This window comes from Exophiala oligosperma (genome assembly GCF_000835515.1).
Source record: "Exophiala oligosperma strain CBS 72588 unplaced genomic scaffold supercont1.7, whole genome shotgun sequence".
NCBI classification, from domain to species: domain Eukaryota; kingdom Fungi; phylum Ascomycota; class Eurotiomycetes; order Chaetothyriales; family Herpotrichiellaceae; genus Exophiala; species Exophiala oligosperma.
Window position 1 is genome coordinate 407,470 of NW_015622824.1, and position 23,791 is coordinate 431,260.

The window sequence follows — 23,791 nt, forward strand, 5'->3', positions numbered from 1 at the left end:
ACCACCAACACCACTTGCCATGACGGGATCCCTACCTACTACGTAAGTCGGAAGTAGATACCCCGTACAGGACATCATGTTGTACTCATTCGAACGACCCACGAGAAGGAGAAGATCAAACTTTTGACTCGCCATTGATCAGGTAACCGGTAGTGAGTGATTGGCAAGAACGAAAAGAGAGAAAGCAGCACGAGCGAGCATCGCCCTGAATGCTCCCGAAAGTTTTCGCGTGTTTGTGGCCAGAACATGACTGCGAGGCATCAGTGTCTAGCGACCACAAGCCGGAACTAGGTTAACCAGGATCGTGACGAATAATCATCTTGGGTATAGAAGGACGATATGGTTGTGGCACGATTCTATGCAAGATGCACCGTCCATGAGACTTCAATTGATAGTATCTCGAAAAAAAAAGAACCTATGAAGTTCTGAGTCTCATGCATTAATCACAATAAACCACCAGCGCCTTGCGGGTGTACCCTCGAGCATGTTTTCATCATAATCTTTCGTATTTCTTGGACGACCAAACTGCGTGACGGTAATGATTTCCATCTCTGTGTCTTCTCACGTCACGTAAGATAGATCGTCGATTTCTCGTTCCTTCGCACGTAAAGCTGCCCTCATAACCTCAGCCTCACGCATCAATTGTGCCCGTCGCTCTGCTCGTAGAAGCTCTTGATCTCGTTCGGAATCAGCAACCACTGAATGACCGACTTCTCGATCTTGGCTCCGTCGACCGGTATCTGTCAGGGCAGGATCCAGATGCATGCCTTCCGAGGCCGCAGCAGCCAGTTGCACCTGAACTCTGTATTCCTCTGGCGGTCGTGGAGTGGTTTGTTGAGTGTCGCTACTCGCCGTTTCGGGTACATAACCGGTGTAGTCCACGGTAGGCGGCGGTCTCCTCCTCTTCGGCGCAGGTGACGCGTCGACAGAATCTTGGTAGACGGCTTGTTCTGGTGAAACGGGTTCGGGAGAGATAGAGACTGTCTTTTGAGAGGAAGGCGCGTCCGGTCGTTGTGAATCCGGATATGCTGGGACGACTCTTTTCCTTCTCTTGATGGTGGACTTCTTCATCTGAACAGGTCGATGTGCACCATGTAACTTGTGGTACAGGCCACATGCATTACAGATAGGATGACCTTGCTCATCACGGCGCCACAAAGGCGTGACCGTGGTGCCACAGTTCTTGCAGGCGACAACTAAAGTGTTACCAGGCGAAGGCTGAGACTGGGTATCGGTGTTGACGGCTTGGGTTTGAGCGGGAACCGAAGTAGATGGGAGAGCTTCTTCCCTCAAAGGTTGAGGGGCACTCGTCACGACCGCTGAAGGGTTGGTAGAGCGTGCGACTCTATTGTTGTAGGCTGGGCATCCTGAACAACCCTCGGCCCCGCCAGCCCCATTGCAATTGCCTCCACCCGGACAAGAACCCGGGGTATGTTCGGGTGCTCTATAAGGTATACTGGTGGATTGGTTTGATGTTGAGGTTGGAGATCCTGCTGCCACAGGGGAAGTGGTGGCGCGTTGACGCGGACTCTCTCCAGGAGCAGTTGAAGCTGGACGTTTGAAGGTGGTCGGTCTTGGTGTATTTCGAGTTTTCAAATACAAGCCGCAAGCGTTACATATCGTCGTACCTGTTGGTGATCGCCGCCACAAGGGTGTCTTGGTCGTGCCACAATTGCTAATACATAAATTAGTGGGGAATCGTAAGAAGCGAATTAAGGGCATCATCGGGTCTATTAGCAGTAGACTTGTCGTTGTTATAGAGGGCGCGAACTGTACATACCTGCAGACTTGGCCCAGCACGGTGCTGTCCTCTTGCTGTTCCGCTTGCTCATGCGACAAACGTGGCGTTTCGGCGGCCTCGGGTCTTGGGCTCGGCCGACTGGGATGGCTACCTTCAGTGGCGGCGTCACTCACATGCCCATCGTAAGCGGACAATTGTGGTTGCGATCCGTGACGTTCACCACGCGCAGACGACACAAGTTGATGAGCAGCGTCGAGGTCCTCGGCGGATGGGTGTCGCATAAGACTTTCCCGCTCCGGGCCCAACGAGGCGGAACGTGGCAAAGCATCCATGGGACTTCGCACGGCCAACATGCCTCCTCGAGATCTCTTGCCTTGGTTGTTGAGGCTTTAAACCTAGCAGGGAGAGAAGAGAGATGGTTGGAAACGTGATAGGACCGAACAAAAGGCGCCGGAGCCCTGTGGAATGATGGGTAGGGTGGAAAGATCGGTGAAGTTCAGTGGAAAACCGCCAGTCCAGGCACCAAGGGGGAGAAGTGAGATGTGTCCTAAGAGCGCTTATAGAGACCTTTCGTCAGTCGAACACGGGGTGATAGGGTATATACAGGGTGAAAGAATGTGAATTTCGAGAAGAAAAGGGAATTTGCAACGTGGACAGGATGGAATTCTCAGGTTGAGTGACTGAGAAGACTGGCAAAGAGGGCGAAAGTGACGCCAGAAGTTGAATATGGAGCCCATGGCAGGCGCGAGTGGAGAGAATGTTGCGTTTCCCAGCGTAAGCATCAAACACCTCGATCATGATTGGTTCATGGCTTCGACGGCACGTGTTGGGACGGTTAAAGTCACACTACAAAGTCCGACTTGCTTAGTTATCATCGTTACTGTGAGTACGAGTACGAGTACTCCTTGACCTACTCCGTAAGAGTATGTAGAGCAAAGCCCACCGCCGCCGGTACTCCGTACGATGTCGACAGTCTCCCCGACCGACATGGTGACGGTGGCGATAGGCAATCAAAAACTGTCGTGACGAGGAGTTGCTTTACTTTATAGCTTTGATCGCCACGGAGTAGTTGAGGACAATGGCTCATCTCCACGGATACGTGACACGCTTTTCCCAAACACCTATCCTTACCTAACTCTACGATTCCTGTATGGTCAGAAAATCGTTCAACGACGCGTTCTCGTGATCTTACACGCTTTCAAGAAATTAATCTAGGTAGTTACAACTTTTCTACATTCGCGAACTTCCCCCTGCCACTCCCCTCTTGACACACTGCACCCTTCATATCATGTTGACAGTCTTGTATTCTGTACCGTCCTTGAGCATATGATTCTCCCCAGGGCGATCCCACCCCTACACACTATTCCCAATAGCGCATCCGTATTCTCAACATATTCCCAGCATAAGAAATTTTACGCCCTGGGTCAAATTCCAATTTCCTGGATCCCGAACTGGCCGACAAATGGCTCTCACGGTATTCGTTGTCGTCATTGAGGTCATTGATCATCCAGTGCCAGTCGTTCTGAAGATGGTTTGATGTTCCGCCTCATAGAGATCAAAGTCTTAGACTTGTTCCGCGCCCCATCCAGCATCAGCATCCCTCATGTTGGAAGGAGGTTCGATCGAAGGCAAGAATTCGAGTGCGCAGTATCCCACGCCGACAAAGCCAACGATGGTGCCTGCAATGATGCGCAAAACGTGATGTTCGAGGATGATGCTACCGACGAAGATATAGACTACATAGTGTTAAAATCTTGTCGCAGGAATCTGGCCCAATACTGACAGATGCCTCGTCCGAGGAAGGAGAACAAGAAGCTTGCATATTTCGGTAGGTAAGGTGGAACTTGAGGAAGTAACTCGAGGCCGGCGACAGCTGGAAATGATGTCAGTCTGTTTCTGGTTTCTGGGAGTTACGGCACAAATGTAGTCTTACCCAGGCCGAAAAGTATCACATAGATTCCGACAATAATGTTTCGACTGTTTCACACTCAGCATTTGTCTTTGCGCAAAGGAGAGATTTCGACGGACATTCCAATGTCTGGGATGAATTGACTGATACCTGTTGAGGAATGTAAGTAGATGGCCTTCTTCAACCTGCGCGTGCGACAGTCCCAAGACCATGGCTTACCTCCAAGAACCATTATGGCACCAACGGCCAAATTGACCAGTCGACTACATAGTCGTTAGTACTGCGGACTGTAGTGCTAGCCAGCACCTCTGACATGTTTGGGCATACAAGATGTTGGAGAAGTCCATGTTGTCAAGCTTGCGATGTCAATGCGACAGTGTTTGAAGGGTAGATCGATGGAGGATCGTGAAATACAAAATGTAAGACGATCAGAGCTTTGAAGATTTGCAGAATATCTGTCCAGAGAGAAAACGGCGCAGGCAGAAAACAAAGGGGAGAGCAATAATATGGAGCTGCAGCTACGAGACGAGTAGAAGCCAGAGTTCAGGGACAAAAAGATGGGGAAATGCGCCTGCTCTGGACACAGCATCCTTGCCAAGTCAATCGACGTCACTGGCCTTAACGTGACACTACATGGTGCTCGTACTGATGCAGTGCAGGAAAAATTCACTGGTACCAGACACCAGATTACAACAACACTCAATTCATACTCATTAGTGGCTAGGAATCTAGAGCACATTTTGCAACCCATTAAAACCATAGTTTGATCAATTCCTCACTCACTGCCTTTGGAGTCAGAATCCCATTCTCGGTTATCAGCGCATCAATCAGTTCGGGAGGAGTTATCTCCACCATATCTCGTACATCGACGAGCTGACTTTCGGATGTGCTCTGCTCCTTAGCTTGTGAACCCGTGTTCGTGCTGAAATGTAGAACATCCTGCTTGACACCCATCCGCGCCAGGTCAAGCGGTCCAAAACCCAGAGGGAAATTGCGCACAAATTTGTAAGACTCGACTGCAATGTGTAGTGGCATCGACACGGCCTTGGAGATCATTCCTATCTGGTGGGTTCCAAGCTCAGTGACAACCGAGCCATTTTCCAGCACTGCGCTGGCACCAACGATCAGCTGAGGTGCTGAAGATGTCGCAGGGAGCGATGCCAGGGCATAGGTCATGGCTGAGAGAGGGATCGTGGTCGTCGGGATAGATAACTTCCTTAACTTAGAAATGGACTGGGAAATGTTATCGGTGAACCCAGCCGAAGGCAGGATGTATATGACGTTGAAGTAGCGGCCAGACTCAGCGGCATGTGTGAGGAGGGTTTGAACGACTCGGCTGTAGCCATAGGTGATGATAGTGGATTCTTCCTTGATGAAAGGAAGGGCGTAGTGGGCGATTTTCAAACGAGCTTCGTTTGCTCGTTTTACAAAAAGGGAAGAGTTTGTGAGAATATGATGGCGTAGAGTCGTGAAATCGGAATCTGCAAGCGACGAAGGTCTCTGTTGGAAAGAGCTGACCAAATAGCGTTGGAAGAGTTCGGTGCCTGCAGAAAGCGGTATGGGATTTCGTTGAGAGGCAAGGAGCTTTTGTGAATGTGTTGCCAGGAGGCTGAGAGTCTCAGAGATGGTTGTTAATTGTGTCTTGGCGAGTAATGATATGAGTGCTTGGATGGCTGCTATCGGGGGTGTGATGGTCGGATCCTCCTGAACGAGATCGTTGTAGTAAGCGACAACATCAAAGTCAGTCGTGGGTGACTGTGATGGTTTTGATGTAGTCGGCGGCGTCTCGAATGCGGCTACTGTTCCAGGGAACGAGTCAGACGTGGTTCGAATCATTCTGAGAAGTAATACATCTCTTGCGTTCTTGAACGACCAGCGCATCAACAAAGCAGAGGCGATCAACCACATTAGAGCCATACCCCAAGTCATTCCGACCGTTGACTCATGTAGAGAAAATTGTGGTGATGCAAAAAGGGTACACATGCAAGAAACTTACCAGATGCCATGACGACCAATATGTGATTTAATAATCTTATGCTTACAGTCTTAGAACTTCCGGGGCTCGTGGCGTGTTTATATTGGCCGAATGAGGCTTGCACAACTTCTTGTTTGACTCAATCAGATTTGAAAGCGTGAGGATTCGAGCAAGTCTTCAGAAGGCTGAACGTCAGCCTTGTGAGAGAGTCCTTGGCATTGAACATCGCCGGTGTTTCCCCGAATATCAGACTATGCCTATCGCGGATTCTGTCAACAAGACAGACTTACAGTACCTTTTCATGTGGTAACGACTCTTTTCTTTTCAAGAATTGTTGTTCCTTGCCTTGCCTGACCGCGCGATACCGTCACCACCCCCCCATCATGAATTCTCAATATCGTTCCTCTCAACAGCAGCAACAAGGGCGCAGCAAAAAGAAAGACGAAGATCCTGCGGACTTTATGCGACTCGTTCGTATCCCTTCTTCACCGCATGCTGTTTACTGACACGTTGGTTAGTCTGAAAAAGAAATAGCATCATGTATCAGCGAGATGGGTATTCCATTCCAGCCCTCCGACCTCCTCAAACCGAATCCGCAAGTCATCCAGATGGTCTTCGAACACCTGGGCGAACTAGTAATGAACGCGACTCGCGAAGCGATTGACCCTGCCATGCGCGCCGCCTCAGAAGATGTCTGCGCAGAGTTTCCAGAGCTGGTTCCGACTGAAACAAGACTTCTAATGGGATTCTTTATTCAACTACGCACGATGTTGGAGCAATGTGGGATCAACGACTTTTCATTTAACGACCTCGTCCGCCCAACACACGATCGACTCGTCAAGATCTTTTCATACACGATAAATTTTGTCAGGTTTCGAGAAACGCACACAAACGTGATAGACGAGAATTTTAACAAGGCCGAAACGACCAAAGCGCGGATCGAGACATTATACACTGAGAACCAGGACATGGAGCAGAGGTTGGAAGAGATGAAGCGCAACCGAAAAGCGATGGAAGTTGCGGTCAAGGAGAAGATGCGGCGGAACGATGAGCTGAAGGCCCGCTTGCTCGAACTGCGTAAGGGGCAGGAAAGAGTTGCCGAGCAACTTGAACGAGCAAAGGCCGAAAAGAGTCGTGCGCAGGCATTGCTTGAAGAGAAGACCGAACGACTGGTAAGGGCACGGCAAGACAGCGAGAAATTGAGGCCATATGTTCTACAGAGCCCCGCCGCACTCCAGAGTGCTCTAACAGAGTTGTCGGAAAACCTAATGCGGGAGAAGGGTCAGATTGATGCTCTAGAGCGAAGGGGCCGTGCTCTGCAGACGTCGGGGGACAGCTTCACAGTGGTCCAGAACGACGTCCAGGCATGCGTCAAGGTGCTGGAGGAGATCGCGGTGGAGTTGCAAAAGGAGGAAGAAGAGGATGCTCGGGCGGCCAAGAACAGAGATGCACTGGCTGAACGAGGCAACAATGTTCGAGAAGTTGAACAGAACGAGAAGCTGTTGCAGAGACAGCTCAAGAAATGGGAGGAGCGGACGGAAGAACTGCGAAGGAAACACAAGGACCGAGATGAAGCAAACAAAGCCAAGATGGACGAGCTGAGGGAAACCCAGCGACAGCTCCGAGACGAGAGGGCCGAGAAAGGTCGCGAGATGGAAAGACGCAGGGTGAGGATTGAACAGACGGAAAAGAAGGTGAGTTTTTACCATCAACATTGACTCCGTTTTGCTGGTGAATATGTTTGACACTAACCTCGACGTTAGATGGCTGATCTCAAGGACAACATCGAAAACGAAGTGCACTCGGCTCACGAGGAGTATCTGAAACTCGAATCACACATTGGACTGTATATCACGGAGATGGAACAGAGCATCTAAAGTCTGGTCAAGTTCGACGAAAACCAGTGTTACGACGTGCATGAATGGAGTTGGGCATAGTTAACAGTTGGATTGAGATACCCTGGTTGATTCATATCTTTAGCATTGTGTACCTCTCGTTCCCGGTCATTATGAGGTAGTCGGCCTTTAGGACCGATTTGTATTATACCCTTGGGGCAAACAAGCACAGTTGAGTCGAAAACAGTCATTGTCGGTCATTGGTGCGGTCATGACTCAATCGTCATTCACAACTGCCTTTGATGCGTTGAGTGCATGTGTGCGTGTAGCATCCCTTGGCCAAGTCATGCCATTCGTTACCCGCTTTCAAGTCGAAACCAACGCGAGGCCACTTTCTCAACCGACACTGTTCGACGACCCCAGGATGCTCCATCGTCGCGGATCTTGATGGACGTACTCAGAAGCGGTACCTGGGCTTGCCAGAGTCCTGAACCTTGGTCCGGGTCTGAATGGTGATTGTCGCTGGCAATGTCACCCCGCAGTTCGACGAGCCTGAGTGATCGTCTCGTTCTATGAGCCGCTGAGACGGCGCTCGCAAAAGTGTGCGACAGACCTTGCAGGGTGAATTCTGTAGTGCCGTGGTGTTGTCTCAGGAGGTTGACGATCATGATGTGGTGGCCGTTGCAATGGACTTTGAGTTCGGGTGTAATGAAGTGGCCAGGAGGATAGCTAGATAGATAGCCACGAAGAGTGGTGATGGAAGGACAGAATGCAAGACGACAACGTTGGCTCGCACTCAAGAGGAACAGAGTAGGTGACAAGAGAGCATGACTGCTGGAGGGGGTTGTCATGGCCGGGACGAGATCAGGAGCATCTTCTTCGTCTTGCCGCCCAACCGACGTCGACGAGTTATGGTGATGATGATCGAGTTGGGTCACGACTTCGTCCAGGAACTCCTCTCTTGTCGAACAGATAATCAGGTCGGTGGTTGTCGATGTATCGTGATGGACGAGATCTTCGAGAAGGTGTAAGATGGAGGTGTACTTGGTGCATATCAGATTGGTCATGAGGTTGAATTGAAAAGGAATGAGGTCGAGAGGTGTTAGATGTACGTGGCGACCACTTTTCTCTCCATCATCATCTGCGCAGTAACATACCGTGCATCTGGTCGAAGTGCAACAATTGTATGCTTGTTGATTCTGGAATTTTGTGCGTAGGGAGTGCCGAGTATTTTTACATGTATCAGATACTCTCTATAGTAGCTTACAGTGCCCGTCAGCTTCCTACATAGGTACCCAGGTACTCCGTACTGACCGTCTAGGATGATTTGACTTGACCCCTCCCTCACTCCCTTTTCTCTCCCCCGCTGAAATCCGTCGGTCCCCGCTCGATCACAATCAATCCTCTTGTACCGAGTACTCGTGCCCTATCGACCACCCCCAAGTTTACCTAGTAATAATGGCAAGTGATGGCCTCTGTTGCCTCTTTCGGCGTAACCGCCAGATCGAGTTCACCCATGCGGCTTTTCAAGGACGCGAGTCTGCGCATGTGGAGAATCTGATTGCCCAAAGCAGCAGGCAAGACGTCCCTGATAGAGAACTCGTCGACAACCCTGACTACTGCTTAGCTATTTACCTAGGTATTTAAACTCCCGGCTCACCTACGAGGGCGCTCTTTACTGGAGAACTTTCCATCTCCTTGTCATCTTGGTCTCGTGTGCTTCATTCTTCTGTGAGTCCTACGACAGAACCTCGAAAACGCCGCTGGACATCACACAATCAAACAACCATGACGACCATGGACAAAGTCTTCGCAGGCTACGAGGCCCGTAACAAGATCCTCGCGGCCAGCACCAACCCATTCAAAGATGGGGTCGCCTGGATAGAAGGCAAACTTGTGCCCCTCCAGGAGGCTCGGATCCCCTTGCTGGACCAAGGCTTCCTGCACAGCGACTTGACTTACGACGTACCCGCCGTCTGGGACGGGCGTTATTTTCGACTCGACGACCACCTCGACCGGTTCGAACTCAGCTGCTCGAAGATGCGACTCAAGCTGCCAATCCCCCGGGAACAAGTCAGGCGGGCCCTGGTCGACATGGTTGCCCGGAGCGGTATCAGGGACGCCTTTGTCGAGATCGTCGTCACCCGAGGCATGAGGGGCGTCCGGGGTGTCAGGCCCGGCGAGACCCTCAAGAACAGCCTGTACATGTGGATCCAGCCTTACGTCTGGGTCATGGAGCCCTCGATGCAGCGCACCGGAGGAAAGGCCATCGTCGCGCGGACGGTCAAGCGTACCTCGCCGGGTTCGATGGACCCCACGGTCAAGAACCTCCAGTGGGGTGACCTCACCCGCGGCATGTTCGAGGCACAGGACCGCGGGGCCGACTACCCATTCTTGACCGACGGCGACGGAAACATCACCGAAGGTTCCGGTTTCAACATTGTCTTTGTCAAAGACGGTGTCTTGTACACCCCCGACCGTGGCGTGTTGAAGGGAGTCACCCGCAAGAGTGTGGGCGACGCCGCAAAGGCCCTCGGTCTCGACATGAAGATCGAGTTCGTGCCGACCGAGATGGCGTACCAGTGTGACGAGTGCTTCATGTGCACCACCGCCGGTGGTGTCATGCCCATCACGTACGTGGACGGCTCGCCCGTTGGTGATGGCAAAACCGGACCCGTCACGGCCAAGATCTGGGACGAGTACTGGTCCATGCACTACGACGACAAGTACAGCTTCAAGATTGATTACGAGGTTGCTGCTGCTCATACCAATGGTACAAAGGGGGTCAACGGAGTCCATTGAGACGATCGAAATGAATAACGAACGAATGGGCCCTGATATCGTTCCTAGAACGTCGATGAAGCACTTAGTTTGACAGATTATGTAGACGTTGTTCTGAATCGATGTTGTTTATTAGTTTTATAGGAGCACTCTTTTTCTAGGAGATGTTGCGACTATGGGAGACTAAATCGCAGTAGTTTTATTTCTGTACCTCTCTACAATATTAGCTCACCACTGAATCATCTTCTCAACGCCTCTTTGCCCCCTTTTCCAATTGCCAACGGTAATGTATTCAGCACTGACTTTGCGGTCTCCTGAGTAGGTGATTTTCACTTCTCTGACACGACAATCGTCGGGTACTGCTATTGTACCGTCGGTGCGGGTCGCCATCCCAGCAGCGTCCATAGCTGCCTGTCGTTCAAGCATGTACGTGTTGGCGGCAATCTTGCCCGTCATCAAACCATCCCACATGCCTTCGCGCCTGGAGCAAGTGAACAGCAGATCGAGAGCTCTTTTTCGAGTTTCAAAGTTTCGACACCGCGCAGCGACGGTGTGCAACGGCATCACTATCCCCAGACCCGAGTGGGAAGGTGCTGCTGCCAGTGGGGTTCTGGACGTGTTGTTCTTGTTTGCGCTTACGACGGCTTCACAGTATTTTAGTATTTGCTCGAGACATGGTTGGAGCGTGTCGAAACGCGCTTCCCGATCCTGAGGTCGTAGAGCGTTCATTCCCATCCTCATCTCTATGATTGTCAAATACACACGCAGGATGAGAATTCCACTGAGGTCGTCTTCTTTTATTTCTCGTCCGTCAGGGGCAATTTGGTGTCGTGTAGAGTCTGCAAGAAGATCCACTGCTTTGTTGCAACTTGAGAGGGCTCGCAAGATTTCTCGTCTGCGTTTGTGGAAGGCATCATGCTCTTCAGGCGTCTTTGGAGGATTGACTTCGGAGTTCTGTAGAAAGGTAAGCATGTTGAGAAAGAGTCTTTCGACATGTGAGTGAGCGTCTGAGAGTGAACAAAACCCCGTGACGATTCCCAAGTCAGACACTAAAAGATCCCGAGTCCATTGAGTTTTAGCTTCGTCATTGATCATGCACCGGATTTGCCCATAGAGTGATATCAAGGCGCGACGCAGGTCACGTAATGCGACTGGGTATGTTGCTGTGGACGCAGCAGACGAAGTGTGGATTGACGATGAAACCGCCTCGAAGTCTTGCAAGACTTTCAACCCTGACCGGACATGTTCGATGGCTTGGGCGAAGTGACCTTGCAGACTGGCGATGTAGGTGAATAGAATAGAAGCCGTCATTATGCAACTTGTATTCTCCGCAGACATAGGACCTTGAGCCATGGCTGACTGGAAGTGATCACGCATGAGCCGAATGGCCTGGTTGGCCTGTTGGAGTGTGAAATGCCTTCCAATGGCTTGGTCGTCTGCCGACGCCGTCTCCTCGTTCTCAAAATTCTCATAGGCCGAACCCAAAGCAATGACAAGATGTCTTATCGAGGGATAATGTGTCGCCGCTCGGAGGACTTCTTGCGTCCAGAACGGACGGTTGAAGTACGCTCCCAACCCCTGTCCGGCGACCGCCCGAAAGAAGTCGAAGCTTCGCCTTTCTGGCCGTGAGGTAAACGCGTTTGTGCCTGGATGAAGTGAAGTGAGGCTATCATTGCCCGGAGATTTTGTGTTTGACGGATGCTGGTATCCATCACACTTGCGACCTACGGAAATGGGGAAAGTCAGTGTCGTCGAGCAGATCAGCAACAAAGAAAAAGCGACCCGGACCTGTAGAGAGACAACGATAACACTCCGGTTTTGCCTCGTCGCACTTCACCTTGCGTATCCTGGTAGAGTTCAGGTTTTAGCCACAGTCAGGATCCAAACACACAGAGAGACATACTTGCAAGTGGTGCAGCCTGTTCTGACCTTGGGGAGAAAGGGACGTTTCCTCTTGACTGGGTCCGTCCCGACAATCATGTTCATATTATTGACATTTGCGTGAGGACGTTCGTCGTTGGCTGGTTCGGAAAACCCTGTCATGATGTTTTTCAGGGACGAAGACTAAAAACAATGGATGTCCCATCGGACGTCGGGTAACTGAAGTGGCCACAAAGTCCCATATCAAGGACGCAGTACGGAGTAATAAAGTAGTGCGATGCAATGCACCCCAGAGCTAGGTTGAGGGATTCAGGCCCACTAGGCCCTTGTCATGAAGGAATCATAATCACTACTTTCTATAGGGTTTTCCGAGCAGGCGAATAGCAGCATCTCGGTGGAAAATGGCTTGCTGTTTAGCCACGATCAACTCTACTGTAGGTTCGGCCCCCATTCGAATTCTCCAGACTATCTAATAATGCGTTGCCGCGCCGCTAGCATTACGATAGCCAACCATGATATAGTCCTTGAGAATGGCTGTGTCGTTGCATATCATCTCTTTCTGTGACGCTGTACAGGTTTCCAGCTGATCCCAGAAATAGCACTGGGGCGGGGGATGGGAAAATACCGGAACCTTGACATCAAACACAGATTGAGGTCCATTGGTGCTGATACCAGATGTTGTTAAAGTTTCACCAGTCGCGACATCAACGCCAGACATAGTACGATTGAAAATGGCGAAGGCTGTTTCCGGCTGATAGTAGGGGACTGTTGGAGATGTTTCAGCAACTTGTCTGAAAAATAGACGAATAGTGATAGAAAACCACCTACCTTGGTGACCTGCACTGAAAACTCGTGAGAAAGACAGATTGCCGTACTGTCGAACAGTTCCGCCCACAGATCCTTCCTTCGTAGTGATATTTGCATATCCCGAGTTGTGAAAGTCGGCTTTGATGGTAGAATTTATGGCCAGACTGAGTGCCTCGCCTCCCAACCCTAAATATCGTCAATAACCACTCTCTATGTACAGCAGCCAACTCACAATTGCATTGGTAATCAGCATCACCATACACGAGGGCGACTTTAATGCCTTGATCGAGCAACCTGCCGAGAATTGCGAGATTGTGACCGACAACAAAATCGCCCGTGTACTCGAATCCAATGTTCACCGGGTCAGAGAGACCAGTGAAATTGAGTGGGACCCCGAGTGCTGTTTGGACCGGTTGTCTGTTCAAATAGCCTGCAGCGTACTTGGGCGGAAAGGCACTGGGCACCTTCGCTGTCAGGTCAAACGTATCTCGCTAAGGAATCTCAGCTTCTACGCATTGGATGCTTGCACGGGAGGTGCCTGATTGTACTTACCCCGTATTTAGTCATGTCTGTCCAAACTGTCCCGAAGCAGGTAGCATAAGCACCAGCGCAGGCCGTGTTGACATCTGTGTTATTGCCATAGCGCATAGGATCCTGCTCTTGTGCTATAGCACGACACTCCTCAATGAGATTCCGACACCTTGGCCAGCTGGCTACGGCAGCTTCATATACGGTTCTGTTGATGACGGGGCCATATGTGTTGTTGAAGGCCATTTCAGGATAGAAAGGCATCTGTGTAACGATATCCACACAAGCATTGACGAGACCGATCGTGTCAAGCTGTAGAGGGATAGCCGATCTATCGAGCTTTCCATCTTTGAGGAGCTGGTTTTGAGAGAGGAAGAAATTGGCAAAGGTTGGCACCCAGTGCCCTCCAAAGCTCTCACCCCACATGCTGAATCTGTGGCCTTTTGGTGTGAGCGCCGGGAATCTACTTACATTCAGCTCGACTCTGTTCATGATTGACCAACGCTTACTCTTTCATCCAAATCTGCATAAAGTGCCATGCCACACGAGCAGCAGCCACCGTCGTATTTGGTGTGCTAAGTGAGCCCTGTGCAGAGAATGTACCTGCTAGGACGGATGAGTTGGTTTCAAGGGCGTTCAGCGCAGTGTTTCCATGTGCTGTCACGTTGAAGGGTGACGAGAACTCATTGATTGTTCCATTGACGAGTGTGTCGTAGGAAAACCCGACCGAAACAGGCTGGTCAATGTAGAGCATGTTGACTTCATTTGTCCACGACCAAGGGTTTAGGATAGTATCAACAGAGTTCTCTGTCACTGAACATGGCCCATTTTCGCCGATAGCTGCCGGGATAGATGGGGAGCCAGGACCACCTTGAAGCCAAACCGAAAGGGGTGCATTCCGAGGGTCTTTTCGAGATTCGAAGAACCAAAAGAAGGTGTGTGTTGGGTAATCGCGTCCTTCAGCTGGGTCTAGGGGCAGATTCACATAACCAGTCCATGATCTCACGCCGGCAGTCGTTTCACAGATGTTTGTCTGCAGTATATGAGCTTGTTTGAGCCCGCACGATTCCTTGACAAGAGACCCACCTCTTTGTACGATAGCGAGACATTCGGATCCAGAGGCGAGTTGACAGTGACAGGTTTCCCTTTGGTGGGAATGGAGGTGGCAGGAGCGCTGTTCAAAAGGAGTGCAGTAATAAATGCTGAGAAGCAGGACTTCATGGTGCAAACGGGTCAAAAGAGTGAATAAGTGATTCAAGCTTCTGGAGGAAAAATCTTGCCTCCAGAGAGTAGAAGGTGGTTTATGTAGTTGTGGTTCTCAAACTCTCCTGTACCGACCACAATCCAGGGTTGCCCTAATGATAGATAGATTCTGGGCATGGACAAAGCTGCCGCAGCTGGTATCAAAGCCAACGTGGACATTCCATTGTAAGAGTGGCTGACCGAGTAGGTCAAGAAGACACCGCGTAATTGAGCCCCCAATTTGCCCTGGGATCTCCATGTAAGTCTACTTCAAGTGTATACAAACTTTGGGGGCCTGAAATCACGACTAAGATGATTCGTCGGCTCGGAAAAGTCACGATCTCGAGAGACTGGATACCTAGTCTTCCTGTCGGAAGGATGCATTCTATTCAGAATGCCGCGTAGCTATTAAACTAAGCACTCCATACTCTCGGTTTCGGCGTACAGTATCGTCGAATGCCGGAGTGTTCCGCAATATCGAGGCTGGCTGGTTCTATTGGGCCAGATGTCATGGAGTCGTGAAAAGCGCTGGGCACCGTACGCTGACAAGTATCTCGTATCATCGCCATCCAGAACAAGCATGGTGATTATTAGAGAAAATGAACTAAAATCGTAGTTTGCAAGAGGAAGAGAAGGTGTTGCTGTGGGCCAACAAAGCTCTCTTAAGCGGCAACTCCTTGTTTCCGCAATGGAGCGGCTTGTGCTGCTGTTTTAGCCATTCTTGGCCTCCGTGTGGTTCGCCGACATCATGGTCGAATCTCATTGAACGCCAGCTTCCACCTGAATCGCTGTGTTACACAAGAATAACGGCGGTGACAGGCAAAATCTGACATCCAGCATGGAGTCAACATCCCGGATCTCGTCCTTAATGGACCCAGGTGAGTCAACATGGATTCGTCCTGGCTTCAGTACGCTGATCCCACGCAAGCAAGAGACTTGACTGTGGATGCTGCTCAGGCCATGAGCAAGGCTCTGAAAGGCGGTAGCTCATCTTCACGGAACATACCTTTCACAAAACTGAAGGCACTTCTTGATAGCAGAAGCGATCGAGATATACTCGATGGGTTGAAAAGAGTCATATCCGTACGTTCCACTGTTGGCGACTGTACATCCCTTGACTAATGTTTGGGCAGATGATATATCAGAACAAACCATGTCTGCCATACTTTTCGTCTGTCGTCAAAAACGTTGCCAACCCAAATTTGGAGGTCAAGAAATTGGTCTACATCTATCTGCTACATTATGCGGAATCAGACCCGGACCTGGCGTTGCTTTCGGTCAATGCCATCCAAAAATCTCTCACTGATCAGAATCCCCAAGTCAGGGCTCTGGCCTTACGGACCATGTCAGGTATGAGGGTACCAGTGATTAGCCAGATAGTTTCCCTCGCCATCAAGAGAGGCGCGGGAGACATGAGCCCCCATGTCCGCAAAGCAGCCGCCCTGGCCATTCCAAAATGCTACAACCTCGACCCCAACACGCTACCACAATTACTCGACTACCTATCTACATTAATTGGCGACAAACAGTACTTTGTTGTCGGACCAGCTGTCCAAGCTTTTCTTGAGATATGCCCGGAACGAACCGACCTCATTCACAAACATTACCGTGGGCTGGTGAAGAAACTCGTCGACATGGACGAATGGAGTCAGTTAGCTACGCTACGACTCCTACTTTTTTACAGCCGCCGTTGTTTCCCTCAAAGAACAGAAAAAGTACCCAGAGTCAACAAAAAGGGGTTCTACGACGACGAACCAGACGAAGCCGTCGAAACCGACCAAATCGTCGAGATTCTCGACCCCGACCTGAAGCTCTTCCTCGACGGGTGTAAATCTCTCCTCCGGAGCCGAAGTCCAGCGGTGACAACCTCAGTTGCGAGTGTGTTCCTCTACCTCGGAACTAGAGATTACCTACAGGAAGCCGTCGGACCACTCATCGGGCTCATGAGGGGGGCTCCAGAAGTGGAAGAAGTCGCGCTATGCAACATCGTCTTGGTATGCTTGTCAGCGCCAGAACTATTCGTCCCATACTCGTTACATTTTTTAATGCGAGCCCGAGACTCGCCACAAATCTGGAAGCTCAAAATCGAGCTCCTGACTCTTATCTTTCCACATGCGGCGTTGAACCTCAAATCCATCATCTTGAGCGAGCTGGAGCATTTTTCTCACAGTTCCGATATCGAAATGATCCGCGAATCTGTGCGTGCAATCGGACGTTGTGCACAGGTGGACCCGAAGAATGCGCACCGATGTTTCAAAGTCCTCCTCAATCAGATATCGAGCTTCGACAATGTTTTGGTTTCGGAGGTGCTGACAGTCATGCGTCACCTCATCCAGCAAGACCCGACATCACACAGAAAGACCGTTGTCCGTCTGGCGCGAAATCTGGACCGGACCGCGAGCCCCGAAGCCCGCGCCACCATCATCTGGCTCGTTGGGGAGTTTGCAAGCCTCGATCCTGACAACAACATCGCCCCGGACGTTTTGCGTATACTTGTCAAAGGATTCACCGACGAGAGTGAAGCCGCCAAACAGCAGATTGTTCTGCTCGCAGCCAAGGTCTATCTGCTCTTTTTACAAAAGCATGTACCGACCGCCACGACCGACAACGACGACAACGGCCAGGAACAAAATCACGACAACGACAGGTCCGTGACAATTGACTCATCCTACATGGACCATGCAATATCGAAGGTGTGGAACTACATACTCCTGCTCGCTCGCTACGACACGTCGTACGACCTACGGGATCGAGCAAGACTTTTCAAGGCCCTCCTCTCCAACCCACAATCTATACAACTGGCCGCACTTCTCCTCCTCGCGCCGAAGCCGGTCCCTCATTCTCCATCGCCGTCCGAAAGCCGCAAGGGCCTCGTGCTCGGCAGCACCACGCTCGTCTTGGGCACGGACGTCGCCGGCGTCTTGGGTCTTCCGGGCTACGAAGAACTTCCCAAGCGGGTGGAAGAAGGGCTCGAACCGGACCCGAAGCTTCGTGACGTCGGTGACCTGACTGAAAAGGATGAGTACGTCCCCATGTCGGCAAGAGGAGGGGCAAGTGCCACGGTCGCCGCGAGCAAGAGACTCGACGCCGCCGTCAGGGATCAGGGGTTGGAAAAGGTCGTGGCCGCAGGAACGACCAAGCAGGCTGGATCGAAGCCTAGAACACTAGATGACTGGTTGGCCGAGAGTGAAGAAGAGGAGGACGATGAGGACGACGAGACCGAGGAAGAAACCGATGAAGGTACTGAAAGTGAGGAGGAGTCGGGTGATGAAGAAGAAGAAGAGGAGAGCGATGAAGAAGAAAGTGAGGACGACGATGAAAAGGGTATGCGTAAAGGTTTGATAAGTAAGGGATTGCCTTGAACGGGGCTTGTCCTTGTCCCGACGATTATACGTGTTTGTAGAAAAGTCACGTCGTGGTTCAGGTCATGACTTCCCAACTCCCCGACCACCAAGTATTCGATGAATCTCATGAAACATTTCATTTGACTACAATGTTCAATCTACAGAGTTGTAAATTCGAAAGAGAGAAAGCGGGGGGGGGAAAGAAGCTCACTTTCCACAAGGAAATGAGCAAAAGGGCAGAGTGTACTCACGCGGACAGGCTCCCAAAAACAAAAAAAAGGTATTGAGGTCTTGCCCGGATTCGAACCGGGGTTGCCGGAAAACTCATTTTGAATTTGACGAAAAACTCTTTCAGAATCCGGAGTGATAACCGCTACACTACAAAACCGATATGCGGCATTTGTGGGCGATAATTTGGGGACTGTGATATGTGAGCCTTGCAAATTCTTTTTCGGTGCCGATGAAAATCAAAGCTGACATTGGTTAGTGCCCTACTAGGTAAATAAATACCTCTGTATCCACTTACCTATGTAAGGCGACTCCCGGCGAGAAACAAGCACGTCGATAACAACATCAATGTACAATTTCGACGACTCTAGCTTGACAGGCATTCATCATATTGTTCATACTCAAATGGAGTACGAGTAGATAACGGGCTAGAATAATCAAACTCCCAATCCTTACGAAGTAAACATTTCTTCCGAGGTAGTCCGTACTTCAAGATCTTTTCTTGTGCATCATGCCTCTGATCTTTCGTGCAGCACCGACAATAGGATCACCAGCGTAAATGTCAGTAGGATCTTTCTCCTTCTTCTCCCTTTCTCTGCCACGCTCGCCACCCCACTGAATAGTAGGTCGGTTCGAGGGACCAGAAGCCGTCGGTTCCTGTACAGCAGCGCCAGCTTGACGTGGTTCCACGTCCTCGTCACTTTCACTAGAATCGTCATCGCCACCACCTCCCAACCCCAAAGCAGCCAGACGCCGTCTCTTTTCGGCGGCAGTCTCTTCACCAGCGGCATTTTCATCTTCCTCATCCTCCTCATCTTCCGATTTGATCCTCGCCAATCGACGTCTGCGCAAATCTGCCGCGGTCTGGCCACCTCCGTGTTTAGCAATGCTCGAACGGACATTGTGCGTAGGGATATTGAATTCTTCCTCGTCCTCCTCACTCTCTTCCTGCAAGGTCTTCTTCTGTTCGTCCGTCATCGCACGTTCAGGCCTAGGACGTCGGTGAGAGCTGAAGTAGTCCTCTTCCGGGGCGGGGAGATCACTCTTGGCTCTTCTGCGACCTTCCAGGCGATGAGCACTCAGATTCTGGCTTGTGGCAGTCTCCGCTCGAAGACGTCGAGGTCTCTCGCCGAAAGCTTCTTCATTGGCTGCTAGCCGTAGTTCGCGTTTGACTTCTTCAGGAGCATCACTTTCATTGACTTCTCTGATCTTGTTTTTGGGGTCCAATTGTTGCATTTGCTTGATGAAATCCTTGGTGGATAGTCGCCTTCCAGAGCCAAGAGCAATCGTACCTGGCGCATTGCGGACTTTCTTCTGCCCAGTAAGACCATATTGATCAGTTGACGAAATGATCATTCTTAACCCATCATCTTCATCTGAAGATGTTGAAGAACGACGGTTTTTTGGCATTGGCTTGTCTGACCTCGGCGCCGTCTCTTCGGCGCCATCTACCTGCGTAGGCAAATTCGTGACACCACTCGAAGGCACCCCACCGGAAGGCCCGGCCGCACCTGCTTGTTTGCCCAGCCCAACCCAGGTACTCATCCGACGCAGACCGTCTCTCAGTTGTTGCTCTCGATTGTTACCAACCTCCTCCGGTCCAAGCGTGTAAGTTTTGATAACTTCACCGTCTTCATCCTCGACAATGACCGTGTTACCGAATTGATAGGCATGGGCAGGACCTCGTTTTCGTTCGGGTTTCTTAGATGGCCCAGGAGCACCAGAGTCGTCTTGCTTGCGTTTGGCAAAGCCCGTCCATTGATCGAACCTCTGTCGCATCTTCTTCTGGGGCTGAGCGATAGCTTCTGCAGCCTCCTTCTCGACCTCCTCGCCTTCCGTCTTCGGGTGTGGGCGATGCTTGTGTTTGGCGAAATTGCCGCTTTCATCCTTGGCCAAGCGATTTCTTGCTTCTTCAATGCCTTGCACCTTTTCGTCCTCGGTCATTTTGCTGGTGTCAAAAGTGTCGACAACATTACCCTCCTCATCCTCGACAACAATGTCAGCTCCTTCCTCGTATACCTCAACATCTGCAGGCCTGTCCGGGGACGGTGGTCGAGGGCCTCCATGTTCCTCGGCCTCTGCTTCTTCCTCTGCATCCAGTCTGTCACGTTCATCCGAGGAGGTCTCATGCGGCGCAAGCTGATCCTGGCGACTCTCTGGCGAAGGCTCTCCAGACTTCTCAAACAGTGTGTCGGAGCCTGACTCCTGCTGAGCTAGAACAGCCTCTGACCGTCTTTGTGGCATTATGGCGCTCTGACTAATAGGTCCACCAACTCGATCTTGACCACCACTTCGTCTTTTCCTGCGCGAGCGTCCGAGACTGGAAGACCGGGATCCCGGCCTTTTCTCATATTCATCCTCACGCTGTCTTCTCAAGTGGAGTTTCGGAATGCCAATTGGTGGCAATTGTCCAGGCGGTACGTCGAGTTTCTCGTCCACGTCAAAGTCTGAGCTGTATGTACGTGACATCGACCTGGATTGCGAGGTGATTCTCGGGAGTCTGTTCATCCACGCCGAACCCTTCTCGTTGTCTTGAGTATATGATAGAGTCATGGTCAAAGTATTGATACGCTTGCCTAGGGTGAACACCGCAATGGATGACCCATGGACAAGGATAGAGGAAATCACCAAGAAGGTGACGACGGGCCACACCAGATATATCAGATCGTAGTCCTTGGTCCCGGGTGGAGGAAGGACGGCTAGAGGCTGTGTAGAATCTGTCTCTAGTTCGGCACGAGCCAGGATCGCAGCGAAGATAGCACCAACTCCAATAGGACCAAAATGGCCAGCAAAAAGTGCTTCTCGCCAAGTTTTGACATCTGGTATAAGCGGTTTCAGCAACATCATAGCCGGGATTCGTCGGAAGAAAATGACAAAGATGGCGATAACAACGAGCCTCCATGGGACCAGTCCGTGAGCTGGTGAGTTGTACTGATCCCACGGGATGATGGTGCCAAAGTAGACGAAATAAGCCAAGTTAATAAGCAAGTCAATAACGTTGGACACGTGTGACTCTTCCGTCTTTTCGGTGAACCAGCCGTCGTTCGAAAATCCTACTCCAGCCGCGAATCCGATCAGAAGATCGTCCATGCCTAGAAGACTACCGGATCCAGCGCAAAACAGAGCCAGAACAAAGTAGAACACCAAAAAGCTTTCACGATCGATCAAGCCCTTTCGTTCCGCCATTTTGATTGCGTGTCGTCCAATGTAACCCACCATGACCCCGTAGAAAGCGCCGAAAATGCATTCGTAAAGAATCGTATAGCACGTCCAGTGGAAGACAACTTCACGACCAGACAGATCATAGCGTAAGAGATATAGCGAGAGGTAGATGAATGGAAACGCCATGCCGTCGTTGCACCCCGATTCGGCAGAGAGAACATCTCGAAGATGTTTTGGCACTCGCTTCGCGAACTTGCCCTTACCAACCACAGATGACGCCAGGACGGGGTCTGTGGCGGTGACGCATGCCGCTATCGCGAGGGATTCCAACCATGACAAAGGCTTGATCATCCACCAAATGAAAAGACTGGTAATGAGCCACCCAAAGGTCATGACCGGAACAAGCAAAAAGGTGACAGATTTCCAGTGTCGTTCCATGTATGCCTTGGGCAATTCCACACCGACCGCGAAACACTGGACCACCAGTACAATGCGAGAAAATTCCAGCGTTATCTTATCCGTGTTTCCCCAGCTCAAGGGGTTGATCAGATCAGCGGCATGAGGACCGAAGATTACACCACAAATGGTGGCTACCGTGGCTTCGCCAATATACAACTTCTCCTTGATGAACAGCGAACATAGCATGAATATGCTAGTAAAGCCACCCAGGATAATATAAACCAGATGTGGTTTGTCGATTGCCAACTGATGCCACGCCATGGTGAATCGATCGTGCAGGGAGCCCCTGATCCAAGCCTCCTACTCTTCCTCCAAGCCCCTGCGATTGTGTACTGCCAGTAATTGTAGGGTGACAGACTCCTCCCAAGACTTTTTAAAGATCGATAAAGAATGGCTGGCGTGCGTCGACGCAGAAGGTGCAAGTACCGTAAAAGAGTGGCTGAGATTCAGATAACAAAGCCTCTTCTGTATTATGTATGGGAATTTTGCCCAGTTACAGCACTAAGCTCTTTAATTATTACCCCCAATCGTTGCTTTCCCTTGGTGTCAGATCGTGGTGTAGTATCCGAAGCATTCAGGGAGGGTGCACACTGGCAGGAGGGGAAGAAAGTCTCAGGAGGACAATGGAGGTAGTTCCTCAGGCGGCAAGAGAGGTCGCTGAAGGAGTGAGAGTTGCGAGGTTGGTGGAGGCGACAGAACTCGTCGTAGAGAACACCTCGATGGACACCCCGATGGGTACGCTGTGGAAGCCGCAAAGTAAGAAACTTGTCTTGACGGGCTGGGCACGGCTTGGGTTGGGCTTAGTGAAGCACACTCAGCAAATTGACTGAGCTTGAATGTCTTTGCACAAGGGAGAAGAGGACATGCCAAGTTGCAGCAGAGGCGACGATGATGAAGGACAAGGCTCGGCGTCTGGATAATCGGTGGGTCGTCCGCCAATGCTATGTTACCGTGAGAAGTGGTAGTGCCTTGAAGGATATCACAAGTCGAAGAATGGTGCTGAACTTCTTCGGTGAGAACAAGCCCCGGGTTTATGATCCCTGTAGGCCGAGCAGAGCGTGGGCTGCAAGCGCCAACCACGGTCGACGCCACTTCAGATTCGCTTTAGACACGGACTCCCGGCGGATACAGATCCAGGGTAAGTCCTTATGATGATATTTCTTTTTTCTTCCCTGTGAGATAGCCCGCTCCTTTTCTACCTTTGTGAATCACATTTGATTTGAACAGATGCAGGCAGATTCCTCTCGTATCGATTGTAATCGATTGGAGGACTCGACTTCCTTTGGTTTGTCTTCGTGAAGAGAGATACTATGCAAATTGTCATACGAATGCTCCGCCCTCGCTGATACAATACGCCTAGGACGAGGGCTTGCGAGCAAAAAGATGGGTCGGCGGATAGGGTGGGAAGTAGGGCTGGTGTTGTTGAGGGCTCGTGGTTGGTGGAGGGCTCGAGAGAGTCGGCTACAAGGCACATTAGAGGGGGAAACAAAAGATGAGCCGCACCAGGCTCACTTGGCCACGCCTGGACTAGTCTTGGCTTTGGGTTGCCACTGATATCCGGACCTCTAGGTACCAATCATGTATTCACACCTAAGGATTCTACCTTACAAATATTGCAGGTAATTGTACCCTCATCAGCCCAGTGATACTTCCAGGCGTACTCGCCTTTGGCATCCGCGGGAAGACGTATCTCGACGCGACGATCTGCAGCTTTTTATCATCTGTTGAATTAACTCTGGCATGGATAGACCTCAACCTTTCGCCTTGTCAGCCTCGGTGTACTCGTGCCTTGCCTGTACATCAACGCCCAGGGGGTTTTTGGACGCCTGCATAATCGGCTACGGGACAGACGGCAGCTACGTGGGGGGGTACGAGTCCTGTATCTGCATCCGCGGGCAT

At 50.9% G+C, this 23,791-nt stretch overlaps 8 protein-coding genes and 1 non-coding gene across 9 annotated transcripts; 2 read left to right on the top strand and 7 right to left on the bottom strand.

The window, feature by feature from the left end:
* Positions 1 to 347: 347 nt before the first annotated feature.
* On the bottom strand, positions 348 to 2,424 carry PV06_07461 (uncharacterized protein). The gene is made up of 2 exons (XM_016408711.1): positions 1,781 to 2,424; positions 348 to 1,675 (listed from the first exon to the last, which is right to left on the bottom strand). The coding sequence occupies exons 1-2, from the start codon at positions 2,092 to 2,094 to the stop codon at positions 562 to 564; spliced, it is 1,428 nt and encodes a 475-aa protein (XP_016260465.1). The 5' UTR covers positions 2,095 to 2,424; the 3' UTR covers positions 348 to 561.
* Positions 2,425 to 2,914: 490 nt separating this feature from the next.
* PV06_07462 (uncharacterized protein) lies at positions 2,915 to 4,180 on the bottom strand. The gene is made up of 6 exons (XM_016408712.1): positions 3,978 to 4,180; positions 3,870 to 3,913; positions 3,770 to 3,800; positions 3,675 to 3,718; positions 3,525 to 3,614; positions 2,915 to 3,477 (listed from the first exon to the last, which is right to left on the bottom strand). The coding sequence occupies exons 1-6, from the start codon at positions 3,995 to 3,997 to the stop codon at positions 3,305 to 3,307; spliced, it is 402 nt and encodes a 133-aa protein (XP_016260466.1). The 5' UTR covers positions 3,998 to 4,180; the 3' UTR covers positions 2,915 to 3,304.
* A 168-nt stretch (positions 4,181 to 4,348) lies between these two features.
* On the bottom strand, positions 4,349 to 5,769 carry PV06_07463 (uncharacterized protein). The gene is made up of 2 exons (XM_016408713.1): positions 5,647 to 5,769; positions 4,349 to 5,449 (listed from the first exon to the last, which is right to left on the bottom strand). The coding sequence occupies exons 1-2, from the start codon at positions 5,654 to 5,656 to the stop codon at positions 4,401 to 4,403; spliced, it is 1,059 nt and encodes a 352-aa protein (XP_016260467.1). The 5' UTR covers positions 5,657 to 5,769; the 3' UTR covers positions 4,349 to 4,400.
* A 189-nt stretch (positions 5,770 to 5,958) lies between these two features.
* PV06_07464 (uncharacterized protein) lies at positions 5,959 to 7,764 on the top strand. Its single transcript, XM_016408714.1, has 3 exons — positions 5,959 to 6,095; positions 6,144 to 7,319; positions 7,389 to 7,764. Exons 1-3 carry the CDS (start codon positions 6,009 to 6,011, stop codon positions 7,500 to 7,502), a joined length of 1,377 nt encoding a protein of 458 aa, XP_016260468.1. The 5' UTR covers positions 5,959 to 6,008; the 3' UTR covers positions 7,503 to 7,764.
* A 52-nt stretch (positions 7,765 to 7,816) lies between these two features.
* Positions 7,817 to 8,527, bottom strand: PV06_07465 (uncharacterized protein; the record flags this gene model as incomplete). The annotated part of the gene is made up of 1 exon (XM_016408715.1): positions 7,817 to 8,527. One exon carries the CDS (start codon positions 8,525 to 8,527, stop codon positions 7,817 to 7,819), a length of 711 nt encoding a protein of 236 aa, XP_016260469.1.
* A 1,942-nt stretch (positions 8,528 to 10,469) lies between these two features.
* Positions 10,470 to 14,678, bottom strand: PV06_07466 (uncharacterized protein; the record flags this gene model as incomplete). Its single annotated transcript, XM_016408716.1, has 7 exons — positions 10,470 to 11,965; positions 12,624 to 12,887; positions 12,951 to 13,115; positions 13,162 to 13,420; positions 13,482 to 13,920; positions 13,967 to 14,490; positions 14,544 to 14,678. The coding sequence occupies 7 exons, from the start codon at positions 14,676 to 14,678 to the stop codon at positions 10,470 to 10,472; spliced, it is 3,282 nt and encodes a 1,093-aa protein (XP_016260470.1).
* An 807-nt stretch (positions 14,679 to 15,485) lies between these two features.
* Positions 15,486 to 18,160, top strand: PV06_07467 (uncharacterized protein). Its single transcript, XM_016408717.1, has 3 exons — positions 15,486 to 15,577; positions 15,628 to 15,782; positions 15,833 to 18,160. Exons 1-3 carry the CDS (start codon positions 15,538 to 15,540, stop codon positions 18,059 to 18,061), a joined length of 2,424 nt encoding a protein of 807 aa, XP_016260471.1. The 5' UTR covers positions 15,486 to 15,537; the 3' UTR covers positions 18,062 to 18,160.
* A 169-nt stretch (positions 18,161 to 18,329) lies between these two features.
* Positions 18,330 to 18,431, bottom strand: PV06_07468. The gene has a single exon. It is a non-coding gene; the product is annotated as a tRNA-Gln (tRNA).
* A 220-nt stretch (positions 18,432 to 18,651) lies between these two features.
* PV06_07469 (sodium/hydrogen antiporter) lies at positions 18,652 to 22,861 on the bottom strand. Its single transcript, XM_016408718.1, has one exon. It carries the CDS (start codon positions 22,151 to 22,153, stop codon positions 18,761 to 18,763), a length of 3,393 nt encoding a protein of 1,130 aa, XP_016260472.1. The 5' UTR covers positions 22,154 to 22,861; the 3' UTR covers positions 18,652 to 18,760.
* Positions 22,862 to 23,791: the final 930 nt, after the last annotated feature.

Coding starts and splice junctions, on each gene's coding strand:
- PV06_07461 (XM_016408711.1), bottom strand. CDS start 2,094: ATGTTGGCCGTGCGAAGTCCCATGGATGCTTTGCCACGTTCCGCCTCG. Junction 1,676..1,780: donor GTGCTGGGCCAAGTCTGCAG/GTATGTACAGTT, acceptor TTTATGTATTAG/CAATTGTGGCACGACCAAGA.
- PV06_07462 (XM_016408712.1), bottom strand. CDS start 3,997: ATGGACTTCTCCAACATCTT. Junction 3,914..3,977: donor ATGGACTTCTCCAACATCTT/GTATGCCCAAAC, acceptor ACGACTATGTAG/TCGACTGGTCAATTTGGCCG. Junction 3,615..3,674: donor TGTGATACTTTTCGGCCTGG/GTAAGACTACAT, acceptor CATCATTTCCAG/CTGTCGCCGGCCTCGAGTTA.
- PV06_07464 (XM_016408714.1), top strand. CDS start 6,009: ATGAATTCTCAATATCGTTCCTCTCAACAGCAGCAACAAGGGCGCAGC. Junction 6,096..6,143: donor CTGCGGACTTTATGCGACTC/GTTCGTATCCCT, acceptor CACGTTGGTTAG/TCTGAAAAAGAAATAGCATC. Junction 7,320..7,388: donor TTGAACAGACGGAAAAGAAG/GTGAGTTTTTAC, acceptor CCTCGACGTTAG/ATGGCTGATCTCAAGGACAA.
- PV06_07467 (XM_016408717.1), top strand. CDS start 15,538: ATGGAGTCAACATCCCGGATCTCGTCCTTAATGGACCCAG. Junction 15,578..15,627: donor CTCGTCCTTAATGGACCCAG/GTGAGTCAACAT, acceptor ATCCCACGCAAG/CAAGAGACTTGACTGTGGAT. Junction 15,783..15,832: donor GGTTGAAAAGAGTCATATCC/GTACGTTCCACT, acceptor ATGTTTGGGCAG/ATGATATATCAGAACAAACC.
- PV06_07469 (XM_016408718.1), bottom strand. CDS start 22,153: ATGGCGTGGCATCAGTTGGCAATCGACAAACCACATCTGGTTTATATT.